General features: G+C 25.8%; 1 protein-coding gene across 2 annotated transcripts; it reads left to right on the top strand.

Moving 5' to 3' along the window:
* Nucleotides 1-126: 126 nt before the first annotated feature.
* On the top strand, nucleotides 127-18,729 carry LOC135925677 (ATP-dependent RNA helicase SUV3 homolog, mitochondrial-like). 2 transcript variants are annotated; one of them, XM_065461111.1, is made up of 14 exons: nucleotides 141-382; nucleotides 735-903; nucleotides 3,466-3,580; nucleotides 3,638-3,748; nucleotides 6,611-6,754; nucleotides 6,960-7,088; nucleotides 7,213-7,306; nucleotides 7,695-7,760; nucleotides 9,179-9,362; nucleotides 10,280-10,540; nucleotides 14,647-14,798; nucleotides 15,542-15,721; nucleotides 16,045-16,512; nucleotides 18,572-18,729. In XM_065461111.1, exons 1-14 carry the CDS (start codon nucleotides 243-245, stop codon nucleotides 18,651-18,653), a joined length of 2,295 nt encoding a protein of 764 aa, XP_065317183.1. In that variant the 5' UTR covers nucleotides 141-242; the 3' UTR covers nucleotides 18,654-18,729. The 2 variants fall into 2 exon arrangements, with proteins under 2 accessions (XP_065317182.1, XP_065317183.1); XM_065461110.1 differs by having other exon boundaries at nucleotides 127-382; nucleotides 3,466-3,748.
* Nucleotides 18,730-23,483: the final 4,754 nt, after the last annotated feature.

Raw genomic sequence — 23,483 nt, 5'->3', positions numbered from 1 at the left:
AACCCATAACTATTGAAGCAAAAAAAAATCCTGATGATATTAATATAGGCTTTGAAATAACACAAAATAATATTAAAAAGGAAGAGTTAATCAAAGCTTTAAATGCCTTTTATAGACTATCAGAAATTAAAAGTTTAGCAGAAGAACAAGGATTGGATCAACGTTTATTTTCACAAGGATTCCTTAGTTTTAGGAGATTTTGTTTGGAATCTGATGCCCTACCAGTAGAATTCCATATTGTGATGAGTGATATACTGACAAATGCTGGTCATGTTTCTGATATATTTCCATATTTTCTTAAACATGCTAAACAAATGTTTCCTCATATAGAATGCATGGATGATCTCAAGAAAATAAGTGATCTTACAGATCCATTAAATTGGTAATTTATAAACATTCAATTTATTTATTTGATTTAGTAAATCTTTTTGTTATTAGATTCAATAATTAAAAACATAAAACCCTGGTTGATATTTTAATTTTATTAGATAAAAATATTATTTATTTATATAAAGTATTGTGCAAATTAAATTCAAAACATTTCATTTGAAAAAAAAATTGATAAGAATATATAAATATGTCATTTTAACAATTTTTTGCAAGTCAAATAATTTTATTATCAATAAATTGAAAAATATGGAAATGTTTTCCATCGAATCAGGTCAACACTTTAATTTTATGTTAACGTTGTAATTTACTCTAATTGCATATAGAATCTATTAATATATATTTAGGTATTCAGAGGCAAGAGCACATACCAGAAAAATCATATATCATGCTGGTCCAACTAATAGTGGCAAAACTTATCAGGCACTTCAAAGATTTATAAATGCAAAATCAGGAATATATTGTGGCCCCTTGAAAATGCTTGCAAATGAAGTCTACAATAAAACCAATGAAAATGTAGACTTTTATATTATTTTATGATATATATTTTTTTTATCTATAAAATTATTTATTAACATAATAGTGTTATATCATTAATGTATCAAGTTTACTATTCTAGAATTAGAATTTGTGAATAAGTTTTATCTAAATTAAAATTGCCAATTTTTTTTGAGAGGGAGGGGTATAAGGGGAATTAGGATAAATGTTTGGATTCGCTATCCAATTAGATTGTCTTATTTTTTTATATATTCATCTATAGAAAAATTAAGAATTTCAATTTTATTTTTTTCAAGTTAGTCTTCATTTTTCAATAGGAGCCAAAGGACATTTTAAATAAATTTTTAAGTACAAGATATTTTAAAATATAAATTAATTATTGTTTTTAGTTGATAAAATTTCCTTTCTTTTTATTTTGTTGCCTGAGTGTTATAGTGTATCTACTTTTTTTACAAAATTTTATAGATGAATTCTTCAGTCCCATATCCCTATATATCCACACAAAAAAATATAATTTTTAATGATTTATTTGTAGGATTACATTGCAATATTCTATCTAAAACACAAGTAATACATTTTTTAAGAAAAGCTTGCTTGAACAAAAAAATGGTTATAAAACGATATAATACTCAGCTAACGATTTATTTTTTTAAAAATAATCAATTTTATATTTGTTTACCATATATTTATTTATTTATTTTAAATGTAATACCTGGTTCTAACTCGACTAAATGTATTTACAAAAATCTAGCGAATTAATTTATTTGTATGTCTAAGCATTTGAAACTAGGACTGTGCCGATCCACATATTTTTCACCGATTCGATCCGATATTTTCCGATATTGCTTCAAAACCGATCCGATATTTATACTGATTTTTAATCACCCCCCGTTTGAACCAAATGTAATTAAGAAATCAATATTTTTTATGCAAAAAATCGAATTATGAATTTAATTTTTTTATTTCTACAATTAAGACTATAATAAAAAAATATATATTTAATAATATATCTATTTTATGTTGGTATGAATTATAAAATTGTAATATTTAATATAAAAAATTATAATATATTAGATTTTTTTAATAAATATGAGAGCCTCTAGATTTTCTGGGAATAAGCTTCTACGATATGGACTATCTATATCTCCTGCCATACTGAAGGCAGACTCAGATGATTCCGCAGATAACGCATTTTGCAAAATTATCTTTTGTAAAATATTTCCATAATTCAGAGGCCATGTTTAAAAAATTTTTTTTATTTAAAAATAAAAAAATTGACGTTATTTAAAAAGATTAAAAATAAATAAAACTTTGGGTATTCCTTTCTATTTTTTTAAAAAAAACTTTTAAGATACTATAAATCTATTTTAAAAACGAAATAAAATTTAAAAAAATATTTTCAAAATATTATAATAATGTAAAATAAATATACATAACATAACGTAAAATAAAATAAAATAACAAAAAAAAGAAAAGTAAAAAAAATCGGATCGGTTTTTACAGGTATCGGCCCGATCCGATATTTAATATCGGCATAGCTTTATTTGAAACGAAATTCACCTAACTCATATGCATTCTTTTAAAATATAATGAATAACATGATTCAAATATCTTGTTCACAAAAATTAGTTACTAATTTTAGTTATGTTTTGTAACTTGGACACTTAATCGAACTAGGACTAGGTATAATATCTAAAATATACCAAAATTTTATCATTTTTGCATGATTTTTTCTTTGATTTTTTAAAAAAAATATGTTAACTTTGTTTACCAGTAATTTTTTTAATGTCAGTTAAAAATATTTTTTAGAGTAATTAATATAGTTTTTTAATGTATTAGAAATTGATATTTTTTTAAAAAAAATGAATATAATTTAATTAGTAATAATTATTATTTGATAATTTTTTAAGAAATATTGCAAGGGTGGTAATGCTCATCTAATTTCTATGGAAGCTTCATCATATTATTATATCATTTTAAAAAAATCAAAGTCATACAAGTGCATTAAAATAAATGTTAATTATCTTAAGTGGTTCAATTGAATGCAATTAAAGTCTATTGATTTTTTGATTACATCATTGTATAATTAAATTATGAAATTTAATAGGTGCCCAATTTTTATTTATATATATTAATTTAGTATCTTGTATTTTACCCTGTGTATTATTTTAAGCTTATAAAAGTATAGCTTTAAACTTATTTTACAAATTTAAAATGATACTCCTTACTCGTAAAATTTGAAATTGATTACTTTACAAGGCAATATTCTGCAACTGCATGATCGGCTGCTTTTAGCCGACTCCAAAACAACTTAACCGACTTTATTAAGAATAGTTATATATAAATAATTTTAATAAATAAAAATAAATAATAATTAAAGATCAAATCATCTCATGTAAGGCTGATGAACGATTAGCCAAGTTCCTTAGCCTATTCCTAATTTTTGACCAATTAGTTAGAGCCGATTTGTAGGTTAAGCCTAATGGAGTTTAGGCGAGATTTGTAACCAATTAAGTAATACATTATATTTAAAATAATAGCAAAATATATTATAAATGTCACCCAAATTTTTTAAAATAGAATACAAACTGTGATTTAGTTACAGGGGAGGAGAGGAAGCTAGCCAGATCTGATGGAATTCCTAGTAATCATGTATCCTGCACCGTAGAAATGACCAAATTATCTCCAGAAACTAGTATTTCCCAAGATGATGATTATATAAAAGATAATCTTATTAAAACCAACGAAAAAGGTTTATTGAGTGAGTCGACCAAAGGAAATCATTACGAAGTAGCAATAATCGATGAGATACAGATGATAAAAGACCCGGTTAGAGGATGGGCCTGGTCTAGGGCCTTATTAGGTGAAATTTAAAAAATGTCTAGCTTTATAATCAGTGGTGTATAGCTTAAAAACTTGTCGGGGAGGGGAGAATACGCATTTATCAAATTAATTGATATATATAATCAATTTCTTAAATTACGAATATGAATAAAATATTTATATTATATTTTAGGAATAATATAACAAATTTAATACACCGATATCTATATAAATTAAAATAAATATGAATTAAAATATTTTCCAATAAATCTTTCATTTCTTCGTTTTCTTTTGGCTGTATTTTTCTTTAAAAGGATCTCATTCTTCCATGGTGATTCCTTTTTTCTATTTTTTTTGACACATGGATCTGGAATCCATTCCAACATCGAAGGTTCATTAATATTTATAAACATTAAATTTTAACAAATAATTTACTCTTAAACTATTTGTTTATTGCCATGATCAAAATCATAAAATGGAAGCTATTTCACACTCGGCAGTAGAATAAAGTAACGACACATTAAAGGAATTTTTTTAGATTTCTCATTAGGACGAATCTTCGTCGATATATTCTCGAAGCTCATCATTTAATTTTGGATTTTTTTTAATGGCATATTTTTAAATAAAAGTGGAATTTCTGAATCGAGCAACATCTATAAATATTTACTTACATACAACATCTACACGAGAGGGGGGGGTTGATAGGAGTAGGAGCGATTTGCCTACAATTTTTTTGAATCCAAAGGAGATAGGGTAAGGTAAAAATAATTACTATTTGTTAATGATAAAAACAGGTGAATTATTTAAAACATATGTAAAAACTATATTAAATTATAAAAAACTATATAAAATAAATGTCCGAGATTACTTAAATTAAAATTTACAAAAAGATTCTACGAAAGCTGTATATAACCATGGATTCATAAAAAAAATTTGATCTTCAAATTTCTAAACCAATATTAACTGATAAAAAATTTTTTAATTTATTAATAAATATTTATTTTGCATTCATTCAGACTCGTTCATGGCTAATATTTAGATTTACGGTTTGTTTTAGTAACAACTAATCGATTAGCACTAACTAATGATTATCTTAACTAATGATTATTTGCTATTTAAATAATCATGAAGCCTGGAAGAGCTTAATAAGAACTGTTTGGTTAAAAATGGTGGCTAAATATTAGATTTTTTAAAATTAATATCATGGTGTTGATAGAGCTTAATGAGTAGATATGGATATATCTTGGCTGAAGATCGCGATTTTTTTTAGAGATTTAAGGGTAGATTTTGGATGAGGTTTGCCTCGAATAAATTTTCTTTTCTGTAGACGCTGCCTACATAATATTTTATTATTGTCAACATGTTCCTAATAAATTTTTTCTAAATATCAGTCAGTCAATAAAAAAAAAGATTTATTGGCAAAAGAACATCCAAGAACTCGATAAAAAAAATATCCCAAAATATTATTTCAAAGTAAATTGATTTATCCTTACAACTAACAACCTACCGATTAAATTTTAAATTCCTATATAAACACTATAAAAGATTTTGTTAAATTAGACTATTTCTTGCCTGTAGTGTTGTTAAATCGGCTAAATCATAACAATCGAAAAAATTCGTTAAGCCTTGAAGCAAAAGTACACTTTTATTATAAACTCAGCAATCTTTTTTGAACCTCGGTCGAGGCTAAGATGATAGTTTTCGCTTAAAAATTCGGTTTAGCCTTTTTAGAGTTGGCTTAAAACATGTTAACAATAGGGCTATTTATCACCACTACTTGTTAGTGGCAAATCTCTCTTTTAAATAAAACAGAAAAGGCGACGACTTATAAAAATATTAAAAATAAAACTTTTGATTTTCCATCTTTTATCTAGCTATAGAAAAAAATATGAAAAAGATTTTTGAATTTTTATATTAATAATAAGGAGATTCAAATTTAACATTTGAAAAATAATATTGTTTAACGTGGGGGCTCAGCCCCTCCTTAAAATTTGGAAAGGGGGCTAAAAATATAAAAAACTAAATACTCCTAATTTTAATAGGGACCCTAGTAGTATGGATCCTGATGTCGACACTTCCACATGGGCCTTAGGTAGCCAAAGATGAAAAATATAAACAGGAAGTTTTATTAGGAAGGCTAAGATAATAAGGGCTATTATTCCTGAACCTCAACCTCTTAAATTGTCAAGATATCCTATGTTTATTACGATAATCACATATTTAAAACATGAATTATGATCAAAAAATACATAATAAAATAAAAGCAATTTTAATCAATACATAAAAAATATTTTTCTTTATGACGACTAATTTTTCAAAAGGCTTTTGATTTTACGTCGTCTATGCGGTGTATTTGCCAATCCCATTGAACGAAAATAACTACACAAGGGTTATAATATTAATTTCTTTCTTTCTTAAGCTCAAACTAGGCAGGAATTAATAATTTTTAGTCCAAGCCCAGCCCGAATTTTTATTATATTTTGAAATTTTTAGTTGAAAAATATAAATTAAACACAAACTTTAGTAAAATCTACTATTTGCTTTTTCTAACTCCCAGGTATTATAATTATTTGTATATGCCCCACCCCTTCCTTTTTATTTTTATTTTTATTTTTAAGATTTTTAAACCCAAACTCAGCTTTGGGTTAGGCAAGGCTTCAGGACGTTGAAATGATTCTAATGAACTAATATTTCGCAAATAAATTTAGTAAAAGTATATAACGCGCTGATATATGTTTTATTAGAAGTTAAACTATTGTTTATTAAAACTCAATGTGTATATATATTAATATAATTATTGCCTTTTAAATTTAATTAAACTTTGTTTTTCAAGAATAAAATATAAATGAAAAAGAGAAAGAGAAATTTCTATAAAAAAAATTAAAATTAATAATTAAAACAGGTCTAGTAGCCGACGAAATACATTTGTGCGGGGAAAGCTCGGCAATACAAATAGTCAAGGATATATTGAACCCTATCGGGGAAAACGTAGAGATCAGAAAATACAAGAGATTGACACCTCTCACGATATTGGACAAACCTTTAGGTCATTTTCATTTCGAAATTTTAAAACTATATTTAGAAAGAAAGAAAAAAAAAGAAAGAAGAATTAGATCGAAAAAGGAAGGTTGATGCAAAGATTAAATACTTGAAGCAAAAATGAAAGGAACCTTTTAAAAAAAATAAAGTTAAATTTCTATATACTCTTTATACTATATGAAACTTGTTGAATATAAATTTAAAATACCTAGGATCTTTCGACAACGTAAAGGATGGTGATTGCATAGTTTGCTTTAGCAAAAACGACATTTACATGATAAGCCAGAAAATAGAGGCCAGAGGAAAGTCCTGCGCTGTTATATACGGTGGCCTCCCTCCAGGTATATATATTTAATTATATGTTTATATTTTTTTTACAATTTATATCCTTTTTCTTAACTTCCTTCTTTGATTTTCTCTTTATAAAAAAATATATGAAATATTTGTTTAAAAATAAAAATATAGGGACCAAACTTGAACAAGCCAAACGTTTCAACGATCCAGACGATCCCTGTAAAATAATGGTTGCAACCGATGCCATAGGAATGGGCATTAATCTGTAATATCAATATTATCACAATACTATAATATATCAATAATAATGGATGATCAATAGATTTTACTTTTTACGTCATTGCCTAAATTTTAAGATATATTTTTTAAAATAGGCAGAATATCTTAACTATGCTTCTATCCTCTTTCTTTCTTTCTTGCTTTATTTATTTATTTTTTTGCTTTTCTTTATGTTTTATTACAAATCTAAAAAAATTACCATATCAAAATTTAATAATATAAATATATTTTATGGATGGGAGATTTTTTAAAACTATATTTTGACCCTTTTTTTAAATCAAAAATTAATAAGCCTATTTGTTTTCTTATAAAAATACTGTATATATATTTTTGAAGGTTTTATTAAATATTTTAAAAATATATGTCTATCATAGAAACATCAAACGCATCATATTTTATTCCCTCCTCAAACCTTCCTTGAATGAAACGACGGGCGAAAGGTAATATATTTTTATTTTTGAAAATTAATGTTCTTCATATAAATCATCATCTCCAACATTTATTTCTAAATACACTTGTTTTTATTCCATAGATTTTATTAAAGATATTCTATCATATCTTAAAGGTTGGCAAACCTAGACAATAAAAATGTCCGATTTTTTAAAAAAAATATCTGGTATAATTAAATAGGTATTATCTTCTACAATCGCTATTTTTTTAAGAGATTATTTATTATAGGGTACTCTTTCTGAGGCTAGACTTTCACCGGAGAGCCCTCCCCTCACAAAGATGGATGGGATTGATACCAGGAATAATAAGGGGAATACCTTTGGCCAGGAATGTAAAAAATGACGAAGGGAAAAGGGCGTTTGTTTTTTTTGATCTTTTTTTATGAACATGTTTCTTGTTTCCCTGTCCTTACTAATTTTAAAAATTTTGGTGCATGAATTATACCTATAACGAATTATTCGATTCGATTTAATTCGAATTTTTTGAGTATGAATAACAAAATTATTCTATTCAAACTTCAAATCGAATACGAATAATGAAAAATATTTTACTTCGAATAATTTTTTATCCATTATTCGATGGAATTATATGTAAATTTTCGTAATTATTCGTACCATCAGCTGATTTGTATTGATACTCATTTAAATGAATGAATCGCCATTATTATATATCATTGATCGGTGGGGATACTAACTATAATTAAATTTATGAATTTTAACCAAAAAAGAGAAATAAGCTATTTTTAATGTGAAAATAAAATAATGGTCTAAATCTTTTTTTTTCGAATTTACAAAAATTTATTAATTTTTTAAAGTTCTAGAAATTAATAAAATTGAATAAATTTAACTTAAAATTTATAAAGTTGTGAAATTTTTACGGAAAAAAAAGTTAGATTAAAATTAATTTATATTTTTCATTATTAAGAAATGGGCTGTTATATTAATCAAATTTGGAAGTATTTAAAACAAATGGGAAATATAAACATTTAAAAAACTTTTAAAAATTTTTAAAGGATGATTTTGGTCATGTTTTATGATTTTATATAGTTATTAAAATTAATAAATTCTCAACCTTAATAAAAAAAATAAATGCTAAAAAAAGTGAATATCCAGATGTACTTATACGAACTTATTTTAAGGTTGTTTAGCATGTTTTATCCTTAATTAAATATTAATATTAAAATATTTTTTTAAAAATGTCGTTCTATAAAGTTTTTAAAATATTAGTCATATCCAAAATCGAGCCGAGCAGATTATGAGACTTAATTTATTTAAAAGTCGGATAAAGACGTATAACTAAAAAATAGGTTAGATATAGGGCTAATATTTATGACATTTTTTTAAAAACTCTATATTTATAATATTCCTTTTTAAAAATAAATTTGGATGGACAAAAAAATGTTTTAAAGAGAAATGGAACGTTTGTCCGTTAGTCAAGCTTTGCAGATATCCGGCAGAGCGGGCCGATTCGGTATGTCACAAAACTCGGAAGATAACGAAATTGGCGGGCAAGTCACTACTTTCGGATCTCAAGATTTATTCACCCTGAAGTCTCTGCTCAGAAATGGGGAAGCTTCTATTGAACCTATCGAGGTTTGGGCTTGTGTATTATTTTTACGTATTAAACGAAATTTAAATACTTTCCTATTCATTAACCCTGCGACGTCGTTAAGATTTATTAATGTGTCCTTTATAAAATATAATAAAAAAATTTGCTCTAAAAATTATATAGCTTATCTATTAAAAATTTTATAGAAATGTCTAACTTAATTGTCTCAATCTTAAATAACAATTAATGTATCTATATTATCCACCAAGTAAATAAAAAATAAAATAGGGATGGATTATTATATTAAAATATTTTTCTTATCCACCTATAATTTTATTATTAAATGCTTTATTATAGGACCACCTTGAATGAATTAGTAATTATTTGATTAAATACACAGAGCAATTTTAAGATCCACTAAGTTGGCCCTACTATTTTTGGAATTTAAATTTTTACAAATGGGAATTTATTCATATTAAATTCTATCTTTTTCAGTTGAATTTATTCCGATACCTTTATTTGAGGTTGTTCTAGAGCACCGTCACGTTATTTTAGATGATAGATTAAACAGTTATGCAGTTTCATTTTTGCATTGCAAGTTACTATTTATCTAACTCGTCAAATTTTCTTATTTTCAAAATAATTTGGGATTTTTCAAATTTTAATCAAAATATCAAATGAAATTTACTTTTAAATAAAGAAATTATTATACTTGAAAAAATATATACAATATAATATTTATTTGAACCGAAAAAATAATAATGAAAAAACACAATACAATGTTAATTGGTGTTTAAAAGGCTTGCTAACAAGCTTTTAATAGCAGCCTTGATGTAAGTGGGACTTAAAACGGTAAAATTATCGTATAAAGATTATGACAAAAAAATACTATTGAACCCATTTTCAGAAGTAATAGTTATTTTAACACTTACATATATAATATAAAAAAAATATTTAATAGGTGGCCGGACTACATCCCACTGCCGAGCAGATAGAACTATTTTCTTACCACCTCCCTAAAGCCAGCCTCTCCAACTTGCTAGATATATTTACCGCCATTTGCACCGTCGACAATTCCAAATATTTTATGTGCAACCTGGAAGATTTCAAATTTCTAGCTGACGCGGCCCAGCATATACCTTTGCCGCTCAAAGTTAGATATGTGTTCTGTTGTGCACCCATAAGCAAGAAACAGACATTCGTTTGTGCTATGTTTATAAAGGTAGTTATTTTTTATTGATGAAGCATTTTACATTTTATATGGCGTCAAAGGGGTAGAAGAAGGTATCACATGTATGAAAAATAAAATATTACCCTTTACAAGTAAATTTTATTGTGGTTTCATATAGTTTTGTAATAAATAATTAGGGAAATATTCAAAATTAAATTTTGGGGAGTTATTAAATTACATATTTGCAAAATGCCATAATTGGAATAATAATTTTTGAGAATAAATTATTGAATAAATAATTCCTTGTCTCAATAGCCTTTCTTTCGATCCATTTAATTTAGCTAAAATTTTGTTTGCTAATTGTTATATTGTCGCCTTACAATTAGTTTTATTTTATCTCCATATTTTTGTAATTTTACAGGAGAACAATTTAAAAAGTCAAATATCTATCATTTTGAATATTATGGTATAACCTTGTATTGGCCATAAGTTAACTTATTTTATATATATTTCGGATTTTTTTTTATGTAAAAAAATAGTAAAATCTATTTCTGAAAAAAAACTCCCAAAATCCTACTTTTAGCCTCTCTAAAATGTTTCCTGGGGTTAAGGTCTAGAATAGGATCATCGTTTCCGCGACGAGGTGTAAAACTACCTTAAGGGGTTGATTTCAGGAAGGGCATCTGATTGTAAAAACCTTGCTACAAAATTTCCTAATGATTAAATCAGAAGGAAAACTGGCTATCTTGGGTAAACCTGGAAATCGCCGTTAAACGGAGAGAAGAGAAGATTTATAAAAAAAAATCATTTTTGACAAAAGGGGTGATATGGAATAATCTAATCTTCAAACTACCACATGTCAAAATTTATCTTAATTATTGTTTATTCACATGTAAATATTTTTATTGGGATTTATTTTTATATCTTGTATAATATTTAAGTGGCCTGATTTAAGATATTAATGTTATTATTGTCAGGTTATTTTAAAAGGGCACAAAAAGCTCGATTTTTTTTTAACAGTAAGAGAGCCATATAATTTGTAGCTTAAAATTAAATAAAAATTTTACCGTTTTGTTTATTTATATTATATTTATACTTTTCTAAAATTAAAGAGGCCACGTAAAATTTAAAAGTTAAAAGAGGGTTTAGGGTTGAAATATTTAAATGGGTTGGTCAAAGTTATAAAACTGATATAAAACAATTATCGGAAAAAACGCCGATAATTTTAGCTTCCCTTTCCCCAATAGATAAAAAGGTCCTTTTTTTTTTTAGCTTCCTTCACAATTAGAGTCCTGCACGTCCGAGCCACTATCAAGAAAATATAGACTCGGCCGCGGCCCGTAAAATATTAATTTTATATTTTCTTCCTTTTTATTTTAATGAATAAAATTTTAACAAAAATAAGATGGCTATGGTAGATATTTACTATTAACTTTCCTTATAATAAATAGAATAAAATAAACAAATATTCTAAAAGTATTTTGCTGAACTTTTAAATTTAATGCATAACATTAAAATAGGGAAGATGTTGAGATTGAGATTTTCTTACCTGTAAATTTATTTTTTAAATTCGGGCCGGGTCTAGTTCAAAATTTTTTGCCACCGAGCCGTAGGTGGCTTCGGGCCGATTTTTCTTTTATTTTGCGGGTCTCTACCTGAAATATCCGAGGTTCAAGATGCCAAATGACCTTTTATCGATATGTTTTATTTTTTAATTACCCTTTTTTTTAAAAAAAAAGATTTTGTAGGAATTATTTTTTAAATTTTTGTACATAATTCCATTTTTTATTTCATATTTTTTAAAGTTTATAATATTCAAATAATATATTTGTTATACAATAATATAGCGTATTTATATTAAATATTATATAAAAGGTCAGTTAAATTGAATAATTATAGAATAGTAAATATATATGTCGTATGGAGATTCGCAATCCGTGAGGATTCGGAATCTCTTGATTTTAAATCCTTTACCGAGGGCGATTTAAAAAATTTTAAAATCCGATTTAACCGGAAATGCATTCTATCATGTGTAGAGTATTTACCTTATAAATTTCAGCCATAGACATTTTAGTATTTTTTAATTTATATAAAGATTAATATAAATTAGAAGTAGTTCTAAAGTTCATGGCAAAATTGGCTGAAATTTATAGGGTAAATACTCTACACATGCTAGAATTCATTTCTGGTTAAATTGGATTTAAAATTTTTTTAAATCGCCTTCGGTAAAGGGTTTAAAATCAAGAGATTGAATCCCCATACGATTTGTATACCAGAATTGAGGATAAAAAGTTACTATTGACCTATATTATGAGATTTCTTCAAGTTATAAAAATTCACACTAATAATAAATTAATTTAAAAAAAGGAACCAAAATTAAATTTATTTTGTAATATTTTCAAAAAAAGATTTTAAAGAAAAATGCAGATTTTGTAATATCTGCGAGCAAGAGAAGGATTTAAAAAATATATAACGAATTACATTCAGCTAGTTAAACGGCCTATTTAACCTATCTTTTTAAAAACGGCTAACTCAAGATTTTTTCTTTTATCGTTTGGTACGATGACAATAGCATAAAAGATCACTTTAGGTCCTCACCTCTAATCAGACCATATACTCTATTTATCCTTCCATTCATGTTTGAAGCATCATCATAGCTAATAAAGTTAGCATATTATATTATTTTAATATCAAAACCACCCATGTTATCCGTACAATATATATATCTAATAATCTTTCAACTGAGACGTTTTACTTTCAATATATCTTATTAGCAAAACTATTGCTTGATTTCGAAAAATCATATATACTAAACTATAATTGATAAGAAAAAATGGCATCTTGGAGATTTTACCCACAGATGGTATAAAGGAGACATCTATTAGCGATTTTTTTAAAAAAAATCGGTTAAATTGAAACGTTTAGCAACACTACATTCAACTATAAACATTGCTCATATTTTAAATAAGATTATTTATTTTTGGAAAATAAAAAAAAACAAAATACACTTAATCATTCGCGAAAGTTGTTTGGTTTTTTATGACATTGGTTCAAAGATAGTTGGTAAATAAAAAATCAATATAAATATCATATCGGTTTTATAACAATATTGGTAAATATCCGATCGATAAAAATTAAAATGTTTCAGAGACAAGACAGTTTAAAGGCAAAATCAAGGATTCATACCTAACCGTTAAAAATATGCCACCTGAACCTGGAACGAATCTCTGAAAATGCCTGTGAATCCGTTTGAACTTTTCGATATTTATAACTCACTTAAAGATTATTATTTTTAAATATTTTTGTATGTTGCTTTGAGGGTGTTAGCTACCCAAGATTGCATATAAAAGTGTTCTTGGACTTAAATCTTCCTCCTTATAAATATAGTTTGATAGAAGAGAATCTTGGGAATATTCTAATTGTATAGGGTTCAATATTATTTTTTTAGAGAATAGTGATGAAATTTGAAATTTTATAACGCTAGTAAGCGAGATGAACATTCAAATTGAACCGATATCATTATTTTTTATGAACTAAACCTGAACCATGAACCGTAATTTTTAACTGAACCTAAATCAGAATCAAACCGATACTCGTTACGGTTTGGATCCCTAAACAATAGCATTTAACCTTAATCTTTTTTTTAAATCATTAATTTATTAGTTTTATACAACATACATACAATACAGGCCATTTTTGAAATATTAGAAAAATCATTGTCCAATTCAATATATTTTCATTTAACAATTCAATATATTTCTTTTATATTTTACTTATTTTATTATTAGAAAAAATAAATAAAACTTGAAATAATTATAAAAATATATTGATTTTTTATGATCGAATCTATTCTAAATTTTAGTTCATAGGTATTTCATTTTCTCAATCATTTAACGGGAGGAAGAAATATATTATCGATGAGTATATTGTTATTGTAGTGATAATAATTTCTTATTGATACTCTCAATCCCGTTTAAATATTTAAATTTTGGCTTAACTTTTTAGGAGGAGTGTGCTTGCACCACAGGATACCCCCTCTGCTCCATTATTAGGGTCTCAGCATCATTGGCTTATGGGAGGGGGCACTATCTTTCAATATTCTTAACTTTTTAATTTTACCTTACCCTCTAATATTCACTTACAATTAATTGTAAAAGTTTGCCCGTCAATTCAGCCGTGGCCAGCCCCTGACTTTCGAATGGTTATGCCATCAACTGAACGATTGGCCCTTCTCACCGCCTTTAACCATAACCGATTTGGTTCATTTGGAAGGTGTTTTTGACGTTTTGGATATGTACCTCTGGCTCAGGTATTCATGTATATTGGTTTTATTTAATCTAAAAGTTTCTCAATTCTTTGTCTTATTTTTAAGGTAATTACTTCTGTTTATTATGGCAGTTTAGCAAATTTAAAATCAGAATATTAAATTTTTATTTTGTCTCTTATTATGATTCTAGACAAAGGTCTTAAAACTTTCGAGTTTATTATTGTTATATTAACCCCCCCCCCCCTACTTATGCTGTTACTTCTAATTTAAAAAATTTTTTTTGTTACATTTAAATGTTTTTTTTATTGAGGCACATAGAGGTTTCATTATGATATTACAAATTTTTCATTCGATTATGCAAGCATAAATATTTAGGCAATCATAATGATAAAATTATTATTCAAAAATTATCTTGTTTATGAAAAGTAGGTCTAATTAAGTTTCTTATTCAAAACCAATTCAACTTTTTAACAACAAAAAAATTTTAAATCAGTTTCCCCGTTCATTCGAAATTATTTCAAACAAGGCGATTCATTCATTATGAATATACACAAGTAAATTCCTTTCAAATAATGTCTGCTGAAGCCAATGACATTGCTTACAGCTGACATCAATGTATGTTCACTTTTAATAAATGAATCACTAGTCTAAGTTGAAATTAATGTTATTTGGGTAAAACCTAGCCTCAAACCGATATAAATTCGTTCCATACTCTAAATATCTAATAATTTTTATTAATGAAGAGAATTTCTTAAAATTTAAAATTAATTTTGTTTATAATGTAGTTACAGATTTGTTGACATGTTTCCGGACGTTGCGATGATACGGGATATGCAATTAGAATTAGACGCTATCATAAAAATAGGCGTCACAAATCTAACTAAGTTACTCTGCAACTCTAACGGACCTAGCAATGTCTTGAGTTATGATCCCGATATACCCACTCAATACAAAACCTCCAAAAGGTTTAATGTTTTCTTGATTTGATTAAAAAAAAATAATATATGGAGACAAAAAATTAATACTTAATATGAGAAGGTTCCTTTAAATATATATCAGAGACTGCAGGCCTGGCCTTAAGCCCTATTATTATTTTTTTAAATATACCCCGCTGGGTCGTATATTTTTATACCAAATATTTTAAATCACCATTATTAGCTATAAAGATAAATATTATATATTTTTAAAAAATCCGTTTGAAAAAAAATCCTGGCCGGGTTGCAAATAGTATCTCTGCAGGTCTCTGATATTTTTTTAATTACTAAATATGATTTTACTCTTAATTTAGCCAAAGATCTCTCACCAATAACTCGAATTATTCCAATGATTCAGAGGCTATTAATGATAAAGCAAGGACTCTTGACGATAATATCGCGTATGAGAGCGACGCTAATTCTCCCGTCACTACGACTCGAAAATTTGTCAAAGGTTTTCATAAAAAGAGAGAGACGAATGGGTTAGAAACTAAATTATCTAACCACGAAACAAATGATATGAGTAGTCCTACTAAAAAGCGATACGGTAATAAAGGTAATAATCAAACGATTAATTATGGCCCTCGGTCAAGATTGACGGACCAATTGTTGGAAAGGGGTCTATTGACGCCTAAAATGCTGAGGGAACTGAAGAACGAATGGCAAAGGAGTAAAAAAAATGAGGATACTATTTCTGCCAACGATAAAAATCTCAACAGAGACGTGCAATATATAACTTATTCTTCCAAAAGGGATAGCAGGTCCGAAATGAACGAAACTAAGTAAGTTATTCTTCGTTATTGAATAATTTTCCTAAACATTTACATAGAAACCTTCATAAAATGATCAACCAACGGCGGTTATGTTTTAGTAAGAAGTTTTTTTAAATAATTATAATTAAACTTATGATTGCAACAACCATATTATACCTTCCAAAAGGAAAATCGGTCAATTATAAATAATCGGAATTAATTGATTATTATTAGTGTTGTAAACCATATTTCAAAAAAGGAACGCTTTATTCTTTATTCAAAAAAAATAACGCTTTGCATAAAAAATATTAAATATTATATATAAAATTTTTTTCCCCCATATATAAGAAAATTATATAAGATGAGTTCTTTTTGTAAGAATTTTTATTTATTTTTAACAACAATATTTTCAAAATTTTGATCAGTTAAATAAGAGTAGTTCTCAACATAGCTTTCGCAATGCTAAACACACGTTCAACGGGCTCAAAGAATGGGTGCATAGGGGCCCAGTTTAGATACGCTATATCTTAGAATTGAATTTATTTGTAGCTTTCATATAATAAGCATATATTATATAAACTCCAATTTAGAGATTATAATTAAGTGTTTATTTATGCTATAGTTTAAAACTTTTATTTAAAACTTTAATAAATTTTCACAATATGAATATAAATATGACGTTATATAAAAGAAAAGCATAATTGGGCTCCTAAAAAGAAACAATAGTTAAATTTTTGTATGTTCTGCCTCAGGAATAGGAATTCCCTAGGTTCAAATGTTTGTAATTTGATTCTGTGAGTTAAATTTTTTAAAAAACCAAAAGTGATAGGAGCGAACTATCCTTTGGTAAAAGTTGCAATTTGCGAGGATATAAAATTGCTGAGGCTTTTATATTTGTTTTTTTAGTCTCTGCTTGAGTAGGCATGAGCTTAATATATCAAGGCTAAAACTAGAAGGAAAAAAAGTTACCCGGATGACAAGGTGGGGTCTATGTTTAGCCCGAGCTTCAAAAACCGTTATAACTCATGAACTACCAAACAAAATCAGTATTAATTTTGCACATATATTCTTTACCTAAAAATATTAAGCTATTAAAAGATCCAGAAAAATATCAAAAGAATTATAATTAATAATCGTTTTTAGATGACGGAGGTCTGCATACCCCCACCTATGCTATCAAAAGGATCTTTATTTTCAAAAAAAACTTATTAGATCATCTTCACAAAAAATCTTTATTTAGATCCTCATCAATTTTTTTTTATCTTTATCAGAATTTAATCTGAATTCATATTTTTACCGTCTTATGTTTTTTTTAGATTTGTGCTGCTGAATATCGAGGTTGAAATATTTGAATTAGGGCACATTTACACTTACAAAGTTTAGACTTAGTGCTCTTAATTTTCTTTATTTGTGTAAAAATGTTTCATACTGGGGCTAGAGCAGAGTTAGATCATCTTTGTCGGAAGAAATGAGTACAATTTTCTTTATAAAATAATTAATAATATTAGAGAACACAAATTAATACACCTTGATTGTCAATATTAATTAGATTAACAATCTTAACTATAATATTTCAAATGTACTAAATAAATTTCAACGAACTTTTGGTTTGTGATCTGCAACGAGCCTAATTTTTCAAAACTGGCCAGATTTTTTTTTATAAATAAAATTTTTATTATTTGTCCCTAAAAGCCCAATCCTAAATAAAAATTATTTGTCCGCCCGGCCCTAATTTATTTAAATTAATATTTTTTTTGATTGTAAAAAAAATAAAAAATATTAGCTCCTTGTTTCTTGCAAAATTTAAAAATATATCAATTTATTTGAAAAAATATAATAATATCATATTTAAAGAATCTAAGCCCGGCCCGAACCGATATTATTTTTAAAAAATAAACCCGACCCTCAAAAATAAGAAACTCGTTACTCGTTACCCTCTGAAACAAGTAATGAATGGCATTCCCTTTCCTTAGAAAAATAAAGCAATTAATGTAACGACGTTAATTATTATATATTAGTTGGTTTGTTTCTTGTATGGAATAATTTTGTGTATATTGCTTCACAGTAAAAAGAAATATTTTTTATTTAGTTCAAACAGAAGAGAAGACCCCCAAAATAGAGAAAATAATGAACAAGACGATAAAAACAAAGACAATTTATACAACACATAATCCTTATTAAAATAGATTACGAATCATGGCATCGCAATATCATTCAATAAATCGTGGTTGTTATAAAGATGTATATATAGGATTTAATTATATTTATAATTTTGTAACATAATAATGAAAGTGTATTTAATTGCTCAAATATTTGTAAAATGTATAACTAAATCGCATTTGAATCATTTCAAAGAATCAAGATCAACAGCTACATGTATTGGAGTATTGTATTTTATTCTTAATCTTAACCAACCATCGTGTAATTACAATTTCTGAAAGAAAAAAATAATATGATTTTTTAAAGACATCTCCGTTCAATGGCGATTTCCAGGTTTACCCAGATAAGCCGATTCTTTTAAGACATGGAAATATACAATTTAATCAATTAATTTTTACCTGCATTACATAGTAAAATTTGGTTTGGACCACATATAATTGCCCCCATAAATTTATAAATTTAAGAAAAGAGTTATATTTGAAACATAGGCGTAACTGATCAGTAATTTTCCTGTTCTCGTAAATATCATTTTAAGCTATTTAAAATTTTCTATTTATGCCCCCCCCCCTCTAAATGTAAACAATATATCATAAATCATAATTTGAAAGAAAAATTAGTAAAAGTTAATAATTTTTAAAAATAACGACTATCATTCAGAATTTTTATAAAAATACAAGCCAATGATCTAAAACAAGGGGATCTAAATACCCCCAAATTATGGAGAAAAACCCCATTTAATAGTACCCCCCCCCCCAATATCTTGGATAATGCCTATGATATAGAACATAAAATATGTAATGCATATATTGTTGCTATTTTAAAAATATTTGGATATAAGTTTTTTTTACCAAATCCATATGATTAAATAATGTAAAAATATAAGCGAATGAGAAAAAATAATTAAAGTCCATTTTCTCTTTTATCTTATTAATTTTAGCAAATATTGTTACATTTATTGAAGTTGAAGTTATTATCTATAAGATTTTATTTAATTTTTTTTAAAGTTCTTAAACAAGGATTTTTATGAAAAGTTAACTTATATTGACTGATATTAATCTAAATTTAAAAATATTTTATAAACATGTTTATCATTATACATGATAAATCATAGTACTAAAATTTCAACAATTCAAAAAAAAACCCTTGGATTACATATTAGCAGTCTTTTTTGCGATTTATGATTTATTCATAAAGATACTATAAAACCTTTTATATATGAAATAAAATATCTTCCTTATTCGCGTATAATATTAAATAGAAATGATTGATAACTAGGGACTATGGTTGGGTAATGTCTAAATGTCGGCTAATTCGTCTTTTAATTTATCTTAGTTTTGATATATTCTTAAGAAAAACTCCAGTAATTAAAAACTAGGTTAAGCCGGTTTTTTTAGCCCTCTAAATTTTCATCTGAAACGAGTTTCAAATGTTTTGAAAATTTCACAATATGTTTTGGCCATATTACTAGCAATAATATAACAAATTATTCAGGACAGTTAATTTATATTAGTCAATTTATCATAGGCGTAGCCAGGATTTTCCTAAGGGGGGGGGGGATTAAAAAAATACTAGGGTCTTCGCCCCCAGACCTTATTTTGGGCGGACCTTCGGCTCGCTTTAGCCCGGCCTTCGGCCGGGTTACCTTAGTCTAATAAAATAATTTTACAAGATAGGGAGGTTAATTTTAATAAAAAAATTAAGCCAGGAACAAATATGAAATATATTTATATTAGTTTATATAAAATATAATAAATTACTTGTATATACATTAATATAAAAGCATGGTAATAATTTATTCCAAACAAGTATAAGAAATTTATTTAAAAAGTAAGTAAACATATAGTAGATATTTCTCTATTATATAGAATTAGTTACAAAATACTAGGTAAAATTATACTTTTACAGTCATATTTAACAGTTAGAGAATATATTACAGTTAATATTTTAACAAATTTTTCTAATCAATGCTCTTGATAATTAATATTGCATCAATTTGCATTCAATTATTTAACGCCATCTATTTATCATAATTAAAAAATGATTTTTAAAATTAATTTTTATATTATTCATCCCACAATGTCTGTAAAATATATTTTCTGATGTCCTTATCAATAATTTATAGTGTTCTGTTAAATATATTATTCGCTATATTGGTAAAAATTACTTGATTGTCATATGATAATTGATATCTACGACATATAATATTCCACTGTTTGTATTGTGCTATAATTTTTTTAATATAATTTATGATTTAATTTTATCGATAGTTTTATAATTATATTTTAATTATATTGATAAATAAATTATAAATACTCCTTTATAAAAAATTATATTTGATATAATATATTATTAAGCAATTTTATGGATCTATTATTAATAATTATAATACATTTCACTCTTGTCTGAAGACTTTTCTTTGGCTTATATTCCATTTCTTAAAAAAATATTTTTGGTTCATTTTTTATATATATAAATGCTTTTTTCCAAAAATATATAAATTATGATGTATAGTTTTATAAAAAAATATCAACTTTTATATTCTTTCTTTCAAATTATTGTTTAAGATATATGCATACATTTTTGAGGGTCAGGGAGTGGGGGGAGGACTAAGGGGGATATTTTTTATTAGCTTAAAATGATATTCACAAAAAGTAAAAATTTCTGAAGGGGGTCAGGATTTTCCCTTTTCCACCCACCTGGCTATGCCTATGCAATTTATTTCAATAAATCGGTTACTTAAATTCAATTTATATATAATTCGTATATTAATTTTTAAGGATTGCAATGCTAAATTCCAAACCTTTTAACAAAATTTCCCCAAAAATTGAAAGTTTAAATATAACTTGTCATTTTTTTTTAAAATTTACAAAGAATTTTTTAATTATGCGAATTCATTCTAACTTTGGCCTCAACAACCGCAAATTCATAGATAGGATTTTCATTTCTAAAAGGGTTTAAAACTATATAGTAATAGAATGAGTCTAAATCTATAATCAAACTTTGATTTCAATTAAATGAAAATTAAGAATCTTAAGGCTTTTATAAGTCAGTACATGCATATTTTACTGAAAAATGAGAGATGCATTTCGCTTATTTATAAATCTTAACATTTTATATAAAATTAATTAATTGCTTCTCTAATATCAATCTTGACTCTTCGTCATTGGCGAATACTATGTTAAATTTAGAATGTTCATGAAATTTTAATAACATGTCATGAAAATTATACTTTAATCTGAGTAATTTATTTGGAAGTGAATGTGGTAAAAGAAAAATTTAAATGATAAAAAAACGATATAATTTTATCCAAAAAAAACAATGTAAAAATTGGGTAAACTTAGTGGCGTATTTACAGGAAAATTGTAATTTCAAGGGGTAATTAATTTATTTTGACAAAATGTCGCTTTTATTATTCTGATTCTATTTTAACTTTTTGCATTAATAAATATTTTTCATAGCAAAAAATAAAATTATTCAAACATATCGATGAGTTGCAAAAACGATATTATAACTAAAAATCAAATAAATTTTTTTTTTAATGACATATTATGTTTAAATTAAATCATTTTTAAATGGGAGTTAAGGTCCCGCAGTTACTGGCCTGAACTGTGCTAAAATTATTTTGACTCGCACTCAGGTGTAATTCCAAGTTAGAGAAAAATACAAGCAAATTTTTTACTGAAATAATCTTATATGTCGGTTTCTGTATAATTTTACAGGAATTTGTTTAATATTATAGATTCGTTTCAGCGAAAAATAAAAATTTTATCTGACTTTGCAGATTGCATTATAATAGATATGATTTAGGGTTAATTAATATATAAAAAATAAATATTTTTATTTTATTATAGTTAAAGCCTTGTTTAATAGGTTGTTATGTTGCGTGACGAAGGGTCAAGTTTACTATTATGGTAGTATTCGAAAAAAAATTTTCTTTGTATTAGTCACAGCAAAAAAAAAATTAAGATTTACAAATAAGTGGAATTTGTCCTTGTTTTTGAATAAAATATTTAAGTATTGAATTTTAAAAGTTATAGCTAGATTCAGTAGATTCATCTTTTTTCTGGTATAAGATTTGATTCTTTTTAAAGATGAAAAACCTTGTTTTGAATTTATTGTTGGAGCCAGAGTAAGATAAATTTACATAATTTAAAAAATTCTAAAACTATACATCAAATCGGTACATATTAAAAATTCAAGTATTTCATTAACATTCTTTTTCTTTCTAAATTCATCTTCCCGAAATACTATTTTTGATTCGGTTTTCAACTTGTGTAAGTCAAAAAATCTTTTAAATTGTCATAAATTATTTGGGAAATTTTGATTAAATTTATGAAATTTACTAATATCTCACAATTCGACGAATTTGATATTTTTTAATGTATCAAACTGAAAATTAATTTCATTGATTATATTATCTCCTTTAATTATCAAATTTGTATGATCTATTTTATTTTTTTTAAGAAAATTGTATTCCATATTCTATTTTACACATAAATTTTGCAAAAACGTCAAGATTTTCTTTGTCTGATTTAACTATACTTTTGATTTCTTTTTCAAGTTTTGTAAAATTGGTTTTGGTCTTCTTTTTTCAACTCTCAATTTTTTGCATTCTTGAGTTAAATGATAATCAAATTTTCAGAAATACAATTAAAAATATTTAAATATTGCTTATAAAAAAGAAAAAATTTTTTATTTAAAAAAATAAGGGAAACAATATAATATTAAAATTTTCTCTCTTTTATTTATAAAAAAAATAAACATTTTTTATTTGCTTCCTCACTCCTTATTTTTCTAAACGTAAAACTACATAATACATTTGCTCATTTTCTCCCTATTTA

Source organism: Gordionus sp. m RMFG-2023, chromosome 3 (assembly GCF_954871325.1).
Source record: "Gordionus sp. m RMFG-2023 chromosome 3, tfGorSpeb1-WG-v2, whole genome shotgun sequence".
Taxonomy (NCBI): domain Eukaryota; kingdom Metazoa; phylum Nematomorpha; class Gordioida; order Chordodea; family Parachordodidae; genus Gordionus; species Gordionus sp. m RMFG-2023.
Note: the sequence above shows the minus strand (reverse complement) of the source record. Positions and strands in the feature narration are given on the sequence as shown.